This window comes from Colias croceus, chromosome 20 (genome assembly GCF_905220415.1).
Source record: "Colias croceus chromosome 20, ilColCroc2.1".
NCBI classification, from domain to species: Eukaryota; Metazoa; Arthropoda; class Insecta; order Lepidoptera; family Pieridae; genus Colias; species Colias croceus.
This window is the reverse complement of record NC_059556.1, coordinates 9,224,421-9,234,534: the sequence shown is the minus strand read 5'-3', so window position 1 is coordinate 9,234,534 and position 10,114 is coordinate 9,224,421. Positions and strand designations below refer to the sequence as shown.

Below are 10,114 nucleotides of genomic sequence, written 5' to 3'. Positions count from 1 at the left end.
ATCTGCATGATAATCTTTGAACACAGTGTGCGCTAGCTTTGTCACACTAGTGATTGAAGCAATGTTATATCCCTTTCATTATTTCAATACAAGTGTCAAGCAAGTGTCATTCATTAATAATTGCAAATTGTTATTTTTGCTCTAAAATTATAATATTTTAATACATTTACCTGTGATATGATATTCCTCTATCTTTCTTTATTTTACTATCGTAATTTGTGCACTTTCTGAACACACAAGAAGGCATTATTGATAATTTTAACGTTTATATCAGCATGTACGTTCGCTGTCACAAGTCACAATCTGACTGATTCCACTGGTCCCAATTAGGACCAATTCACGGTTTACGTTTTGGTGCGTTGGTAACGTATCTACCTCTTGTCTAATATATAAAAATCAATGCCACTTTTCGTTGTAATTCCATAACTCGAGAACGGCTGAACCGATTTCGATAATTCTTTTTTTATTATATTCCTTGAAGTACGAGGATGGTTCTTATGTAGAGAAAACGTTAATATGTACCACGGGCGAAGCCGGGGCGGACCGCTAGTTTCTATATATAATATCATTGCCTCGAGAGGTTAAAAATAAAAATAAAAACAATTCGTCAATCACACACACATACACAGACACCGCAATCAACATAAAAGTTTATGACCACGTTGTGTATTTATGTCTTATTTAGACACTTTAATTTCAACTATTTAATGTCAAACATTTTATGGTTACTTTGAACAAAGGCATTATCACACATGACGCATATCAATTCAGTTTGAAAAGCTATGGGTAGTTTAATTTTTTTTAAGCTATTGCATAGCTTCTATCGCGGGCCTTGAGCGCGGGGACCGAATCGAGAAATTCCGTAACGAAAAAACCTCACGCTCCCAACTCCGACGGGCACGGAGGTGTGGCTTGAAGGCATGCTATGCAATAGCTTTACCGCGGCAGTCCCCGCGTGCCACACGTTTTTTTTTATCCTAGAAGCTAGTTGGCTGGGCTATGGGTACATTATGTTCCGCCAGGATACAATAATCACCAAGCCAATATGAAACATACGTAACGAGCTATCAAAAATATATTCCTGTACCCAATAGAAACACACACACAAAAATCTGAAAAATGAAGTTTGGTTACAAGCCCTATGACATAAGAATTCAATGTAGGTAATCTATAGAAGTAATAAATAATGCCAAAAGAAAAACTTGTTATTCTTTGTACAACTCGTATCTTTTAAAACCTTCCTTCGAACTTAATGCACATGGGAAAAAATTACCACAAAACATAAGGACTTATTCAGTGCTATCATACTATTGTATAATTGTCAATACCTTTGCCCTTTCCCGTCTAAAAATAGTCCCTTCTAACTCCCATTGAAAGCCATAATTTTCTCCTTTAAAAAGAATTGTTAATATTGTCCTTATAGACTGCCGTTTCAAATGCTTTTTATGGTTTTATTATCCTCAATAATTCATTAGACAATTAAGTAATGTTTTTGTTAAGCGGGCGTAACCAAAAACAAACAAACGCGTGAAACAATAAAGGTCCAATTATACTCCCTAAATCATGAATCGACCCTAAGTTCAAACATCTTTCTGAAACATTAGCACGGAACTTTCAGCTGAATTACATTATGTATAAGTAGTATATTTGATTGCGGTATTTGATTAAATAAATGTGCTGCATGCAGTGCAAAGAGATGTGCTAATGTTTCGTCTATCATTTATTATAATTGATGACGAAACTTTCGTCATCGTCAGTGATAATGGGAAAAATATTGGTTGAAAAATCTGATCCTTTTAATAGTTCTCTATTCACCAACATTGTGGTTTGGTATTAACATGGATCAGTTTAACTTGGAATAACATTTTTCTTATTACATGATAATGACAAGGATTTTTCTTTTTACTATTCTTTGGCAGTTGGCTAGAACTCAAAATATGAATAGCTTTGCTCGCGTGATCAAAATCATTTAATAAAATTTTAGCTTTAGAATATGACTCAATAAGCTAGAGAAGACCTAATTTTATCTACTACGGTACCAAATTGTTTCTGTGTGATAAAACATCAATCAGTTAATATTTTCATATCCTTTGGAGCCTTTGGATTTCTATAAGTAGAATCTACAGGAGTCCACACAATCATATAAATATAGACAAATATAGAAACACGAAGAAATTATTGCTTTCCCCTAAAATTACAACTAATGAGCTTTACCATTCAATCTCAAAATCAAAACGAAAGCAATAAAATCGAAATAAAAAGCAATATTTGCGAAAATAAATCGACTCGACCCGCCAACCCTAAGCGAATGGCTTTAAAAATCCTGACTCCTCAATTAATTAGAGACAATTAGCAGGGGCTCCGTGACAAAAGGTAGAAAAACTCTTGCCATTAATTACGACAGGGTGGGTCTAACCGCCCCTTTTATTTTTGGAGTATCCGTTTGAATGGCTCAGCTTTGTAAAGGATTAGACAAGGGATATTATTTTTGCATTTATGTATTTCTGGATAGACGTATTCGGTATGGTTACTGGTTTATCTGTATTTCGTTAAAAATCAGCGTAGGTTGTTATTATACTTAGTAGATATCATAGACGAACAAATACATATTCCAATTTCCATATATTTTAACCAGAGACCAATGATTTCTAAAACTAACTTAATTCTGAAGAATACCTAGTTAACCCATAAGTATCCAAATCATTTCACATATTTTCAAAAAGTAACCTGTAAAAAAATCGTGTATAAAGAGCTTAAAATAAAAGTTCGTTTATAGATTGTCAAGAGTAGTCACACCCGCATCACTTTATTTGCCATTTCAAAGGGTTAGATTAATGTTCAACGAGAGATATATCTATAGGCCTAACCTAATAGTTAATAAAAAAAATATTATTTTTCTTTTGCCATAGTACAGAAGATAGCACCATACCAATGAACGTGTTATCCAATTTCAATCCCAACCTAGATAAGATTAAGCGCAAATATGACAAAATTAATCAGCAGCTTTCAATATTCCACTCGTTTCACATTACAAGCTCTCGAGACCTAATGAACTAATCTCTGCCATCAAACCTTAACGTGGTACACTCGACTCAGCAAGCGTGCTCCAGCAAAAACCATCAAGCGATTCTACTCCTTATAATCATCGAGCAATCTCCGTTAATCGCGTATCACAATTAATGTAAATGACACACTATAATTTATTATCGCATACAGGTAGATTAAGTCCATTAAACAAGCTATCAAATATGACTAGGTATCTATAACTGATAATGATTTGGGCAGTACAACGCAAGCCAAGTCAAAATGTGCGCGTGTCGACAGAAAAAATCATCGTTTCTTATAGATGACATTCTCGATGGCGCCGGTCGGAGTGCAAAGACTGTAGATTATAATGTCAACACGAGATTGGAGGACTTGCAGACGAAATTCAGCGTTATTACAGAAGTGCAGAGGGAGTTGGGGACGTCACAAGCGATGGTGAATTTGGAGCACAGACGGAACACATACCCCATATATCCTACGCCGGTAAAGGCGAATTTCGCGTGGCCGTACAAGTTGAAGAGCTTCGACCAGAGACCAGGGTTGTACAGCGAGCCGGTGTTGAATTCTGATCAAATTCTGCGCAGCCAGCTGTCCATGAGCAGATATGTACCAGCTCCCTATACTGTACCACAATACAACTTTGATAGAGGTAGGACTTTGGAAAGTTTCAATTCTAGAAATATTATTGTGTAACTGTAAGTTTGGATTTTGACACACATATAAGTGATAAGCAAGGTCTAATTTGGTGTGTTAAATATTATATATACAGAATTTTCTTAAATATATAATACTAGCTTTCCACCCGCAGCATCGCCCGCGCAGTCAAAGAAAAACCCGCATAGTTCCCGTTCCCATAGGATTTTCGGGATAAAACCTATCCTATGTCCTTTCTCGGGTATCAAAATATCTCTATACCAAATTTCATGCAAATTGGTTCAGTAGTTAAGGAGTGATTGAGTAACAGACAGACAGACAGAGTTACTTTCGCATTTATAATATTAGTATGGATTTTGAAAGCTCTTAACTTAAAATACCTAGAGAAAATGATGAAAACTACAACATATTATTAAATATTATTAAACAAGACTGAAACTGCTCGATTTTCGTATTAAAAGGTACAACAGGTGACCTTTTCGTTTAAAATGTCACTTTTCTATAATTTGTTACATGAATTGTTTTTAATGTATTTTCCAAAACCTAGCTATTATCTATAGTCAATATTTCTTTGATTATCGTAACTATAAAATGTATAAAATCTCAAAGTAATTAATAATTATGTATTGTGTGTAACAAGATAATGTGCAGTTATTTATTACATTCGATAAGATATATAATTTAGCAGTTTTATTTAGAAAATTTCTGATTGATAATCAATTCACATAACTTTGATAATAATCAATGTTTCTCGTGAAAAATATTTATAGAATTGTGTAAACGAATATCTTTTGATAATATACAAAGAGATATTGTAATAGATATATTATTTTTTATTTTATTATAACCTAAGATTACAGAATGAAAAAACAAAATTGAACTTTTCAATAATAGGTACTTTAAAATATAGATTCAGGAAGCCTAGTATAATAATTAATAAACAAACATTTAATCTGTACAAACTACAAAGTTTCGGATTTATAGCTTTATTATTTACTAGAGGTCCGCCCCGGCTTCGCCCGTGGTACATATTTCGCAATAAAAGGTAGCCTCCTTTCTCGGGTATCAAAATATCTCCATACCAAATTTCATGCAAATTGGTTCTGTTGTTTAGGCGTGATTGAGTAACAGACAGACAGACAGACAGAGTTACTTTCGCATTTATAATATTAGTATGGATTAGTAAGTAGTAGGATTTTCAACAATAAAACCGAAATTTATTTAAACTGATATGCGATAAGACGTTAAGATACTCCCATCCTATCCTACATATCTATACCTACCTATATATCTATATCATTAACACCTAATTAATAATGTGTAAGAGCGATTTATTGTTCACTTCATTACTGATTGAATTATAAAAGCTATATGACATAATATTATAATTTATCACAGAACCACACGAACGAAGCCGCATGCTGTAACTAGTAACATAATAAAGATTAAAGTACCGCATGTATAAAAATAAAAATAGATACTTTTAAATCATAACTTAAAAAGTAATCGAATATAATCGATAATAACCACATAATCTTTATCTTTATCAAAGCAGTCGAGCAAATAAAAAATAGCATTTTCGTTATCTTTTACAAATATAAGAATTGGAGCATTCTTTTAAGTACCTAGGTATATATTTGTACAAATAGACAATTTTTAAGTAAAACATTAACCGACTTCACATCAAAGTCGGTGCCCAAATAAAAAACTAATTTCTAATTTTACTGTAATTTTTCATGTACCTACTTTGCACTGTTTATATTACCTTTTTTATTCGAAAGAAAAAGTAAAAAACAACACATATTGAACCGTTTGAAGTAAGTCCAAATAAGGTAGTCACTGCTGTCCGTCGTCTTCATCAGCAGACAGTTGTAAAATTCATTTATCAACAAAATGATAACAAAAAATCGTCGAAATCAGCTCAAAAATACGAACATATAAAAACTTTAAAATATTTGTACTTTGTAGGATCCTGGATCACGTTATTATACTAACAACAACTGTACTTAGTCAAAATACAGTTGTTGTTAGTATTTCCAGTACCAATCAATCTATACATAATATAATAAATCGGTAGAAGGGTCAATTCTGTACATTGAAAATATTAAAAAAATAAATAGCAGGGGGTGTTACTGGATCGATACCAAACCCAAATATGTGATTAAAAAAATTTTTGTCTGTCTGTCTGTCTGTCTGTCTGTCTGTATGTGAAGACATCACGTGAAAACTACCGGTTCGATTTCGATGAAACTTGGTATAATTATACCTTATTATACTGGGCGTAAAATAGGATACTTTTTATCCTGGAAAAATACGTAGAAAAAAAATAATCTTAATTTTTCAGTTTTATCCATAGACGTTGTTCCGTAGAACCGCGAACACACGTTGCGTATTATTATAGACCTAGCCGTATTTGGGTCCAATAGATATTTATAAGATATCATTTTCAGAGTTACTCAAAATGGAGAAAATATAAACCATCCACGCGAAGACCGACATCCGCGCGGACGGAGTCGCGGGCGGAAGCTAGTTATCTAATATTATTATAGTAATCATAGAAACCAATAACACGGAAGGTGTAATATTTATGAAAAGGGATTTCCTGGTAAACAACATTATAAAATCGATATGATTCAACAAGACGATATATAAGTTTGAAATAAATCTTTTAATTCCTAATCTAGATGCTCATCTATACTAATATTATAAAGAGGAAAGGTTTGTAATTATGTATACCTACGTATGGTTTTCACGCATAAACTACTGGACCGATTTCAAAAATTCTTTCACCATTAGAAAGCTGCATCTTCACTGAGCAACATAGGCTATATTGCATTTTCAAAAAAATTAGATATCGTACCAAAAATGCAATAATGTAACCCAAGGTGTAAAAAAGTCCTTAATAAAAATTCTGTCATCGCGTGCGCTGCGGAATTTATTCCTTGAAGCACGAGAATGGTTCTTATGAAATAAAACCTAAACATGTTGGTACCACGGGCGAAGCAAGGGCGGACCGCTAGTTACTACTTACTAATATTTCGATCCGTGGTTAATAACTCAAAGAAATATGCTGCTATTTCTATTTCATTCAGGAATACAGCTTTGAGCTTTCTAAGCAATTAATGGCATTATCAATTCTTTTATTTCTATAACAGAATAATAGGACAAAACTGTCACAGTCAAAAATTAGATAGGTAATCTTATAGATTATGCGATTGTTTTAATTATTTATCTCGGGACATCCCCGTCAAACCAATAGGTACCTACTTTTTAACACTTGCTTTAATTAAATTAAATTATAACGCAAAAATAGTGCTTGATTAGATACTAATCAAGTTTGAATTCCCTCGTTACGGATAGTAAATTAATTTCGGAAATTAGATAATCCTATGGGATTTTAGTTTATAGATGTGCAATAGGTATGTACCTACTTGTAACATGTTAATTAAATTATTAGGTACCAGTTGTGTTGTATTTATCGTCGTCTAGATAACAGCAGAAGAAAGAACGTTATGTAAACATTGAATAGATAATATATAGGAGTATTTCAAATTTAATTATCTAGCATTTACCACCGTTTCGGAAAGAACTATGGAGATAAGAACCGGCACAAAACTCCAAAGTTGCTCTTTTAAAATCATGTCAATAAACAATTTAATTTTTACATTATAATATGTAACTTAAATATCTAACTATATAATTTATCATAAGTTAGTTTAGTTATCATTCTTCGGGTATAAAAAAATTGTAAAAAATCTCAATGAAATGACGTTATTTCTGTCTAAATAAATAAATCTATACAATACGGTGTAGAAAAGCTGAAGAATTCGTATAAACCAGCTAATCTCAGGAAATACTGGCTCCAGTTGCATAGAACAATATCGAGACCTGTTGTACGATGTACACATGATGTACACCCATGACCCAGGAACGAAGCATTAGTTAAATTTGAAAATCGTAGCAAAAAATTGAAGAACAAACATTCCTTGTAAGAGCAGACGAGGTTGCGTGTTTTACCTAGTATTAAAAAATCTAAAACAGCAAATTTCACTTAAATTACTCATTTCTTCGATAACCAAAGTATTGCAATTATCAAAATATGTAATTTGAACGATAAGTTTTGCGCGTTAATCCAAATCTTCTGATATTTATTAATAAAATTATATATCTTAGTGTTGTTCCAATTGTAGTGATATCGGTTCTTGATTGATGATACTAAAACTTGATATCAATAATTGTGTTAATATTGCCTTCTTATCTATACTTTATTCGTTTTTTTTATTTTTTATTGCTAATCAATTAAGTAATAAGCTGTTTTCCTGATGTCTACTTATTCGATAGTCGATAAATACCATAGATATATTGATAAAGACTAGATAATAGTGTATCGTGTTTTGTGTGCATTTTCAATAAAAATCGTTAGAAATAGCATTTTGCAAATCATTTATCAAATGACAGAATATACTTAAGTAAATATGTTTTTAAAGATGTAAAATGTACCTAACTACATTGAATAATATATTTACCTATACTAAAAATTGAGGAGATAAATCTTTGGTCTAAATTTAAAATAATCAGCCACTAAGTAATTATAAGAACACGAAAATGTGGTCTACAGCCTATAGGCTTAGAGAAATAAATTCCAATGAACTAAACCATAGTTTCTGTGATCTGTGAACTAAACAATAGAAATGAAATCTAACATCATAATATTGTACCTACACATTAACAGATTAACAATGTCGTCCACAATATAGTTATTAATTACCTATGATAATTATAAATGTTAAGATAATAAAAATATGAAGATAATAAGCATGGCAGATAAGATTTAAGAAATAAACAGACTTGTTGCTGACGTGTAATACCTACCTATCGTAATTTTACAAAACATATCTGCGACGTCGTTTGTCTGTTTTATTGATCTTAGTACATATGCCTTTTGTAGTAAAGTAGTAGAAAATATAATGCATTTACAATGTATTATTATAGTACATTATAAAATGCTAGATATATCTGCCCGCGGCTACGCCCGAATTTTTAAGATAAACCCGCATAGGACCCGTTCCTGTGGGATTTTCGGGAAAAGCCTATGCCATATTCTGGGTCTTCAGCTACCTAGCATACCAAATTTCATTGTAATCGATTCAGTAGTATTTGAATGAAAGAGTTACCAACATCCATCCGTCCATCCTCATACAAACTTTCGCATTTAGGTAAGGATTGCCATTTTTTGCGCTATTGTCTGTTATGCCGAGTTTTATTTCTCAATAAACTAAGTATATTATGTTTTATGTTTATTTAGTTTACGGGCGGATAAAAACTAAATTTAATTATGACTATGTACCTTCGTGTTACAAGAAAATGTAGCTTTCGGGTGGTGAAAGAAATTTGATATCAGTCCACTCGTTTTTTTTTTTGTAAAAATAACGTACCTACTACTTAGGTACGTCATACATACAAAAACATAAATGGTCCCTCTTTATAATATTACTAAGTATTATCCTTTTGTTCACAGTGCCCTGTTGTAGTCCCTGGTGGGGAGTGGGGGGGCGACGGAAAGGGGGACAAGTGAGATTCAGCGCGGCACAGACAGGCGCGTTGGAAAGAAGATTTGGTGCTAGCAAATATCTTAGTCCTGATGAGAGACGAGCTCTCGCGTCTTCCTTGAGATTAAGTGATAGACAGGTAAGGAATAAGGATTTTTGTTAATAACCCATACTAATACTAATATTATAAATGCGAAAGTAACTCTGACTGTCAGTCTGTTACTCAATCACGCCTAAACTACTGAACCAATTTTCATGAAATTTGGTATGGAGATATTTTGATACCCGAGAAAGGACATAGGCTACTTTTTATCCCGGTAAAATGACGCAATCCCGGAAATCCCACGGGAACGGGGACTATGCGGGTTTCCTTTGACTGAGAGGGCGAAGCCGCGGGAGGAACCCTAGTATCTTATAAATACAATAGTTGTATCTTATGACATGTGATAATGAGATAAATAATTAATAATAATATATGTAGACTGCCTTTTTAAGTAATTTAAATTCCATTTTAGTTTGTTAAATAACTTCATGTAGCAAAGGTATTATTTTTATTGTATAATTCATATTACATCATTAAAAGTTGCTTGATACGGAAATAAATCATATACAGCGTAGGGCCGCTACATAGGAAAGTATTAATTTACCTATAACAGCTTCTTTATCTACAAAAAAAAAAATATTTTGACGTTTCAGGTAAAAACATGGTTTCAAAATAGGCGCGCAAAATGGCGCCGTACAACTTCAGAGTCAGCTGATCCCGGCAGCCCAGCCAGCGCGGATGCTTCCGACGACGATGTACATATCTCCGAATCCTAATTATTTAATTAATTTTATTTACGTTAATATATTTCTAGTCCTATCCA

General features: G+C 32.8%; 1 protein-coding gene across 1 annotated transcript; it reads left to right on the top strand.

Moving 5' to 3' along the window:
- Positions 1-3,306: 3,306 nt before the first annotated feature.
- LOC123700850 (hematopoietically-expressed homeobox protein HHEX) lies at positions 3,307-10,114 on the top strand. The gene is made up of 3 exons (XM_045648197.1): positions 3,307-3,694; positions 9,218-9,387; positions 9,945-10,114. Exons 1-3 carry the CDS (start codon positions 3,307-3,309, stop codon positions 10,065-10,067), a joined length of 681 nt encoding a protein of 226 aa, XP_045504153.1. The 3' UTR covers positions 10,068-10,114.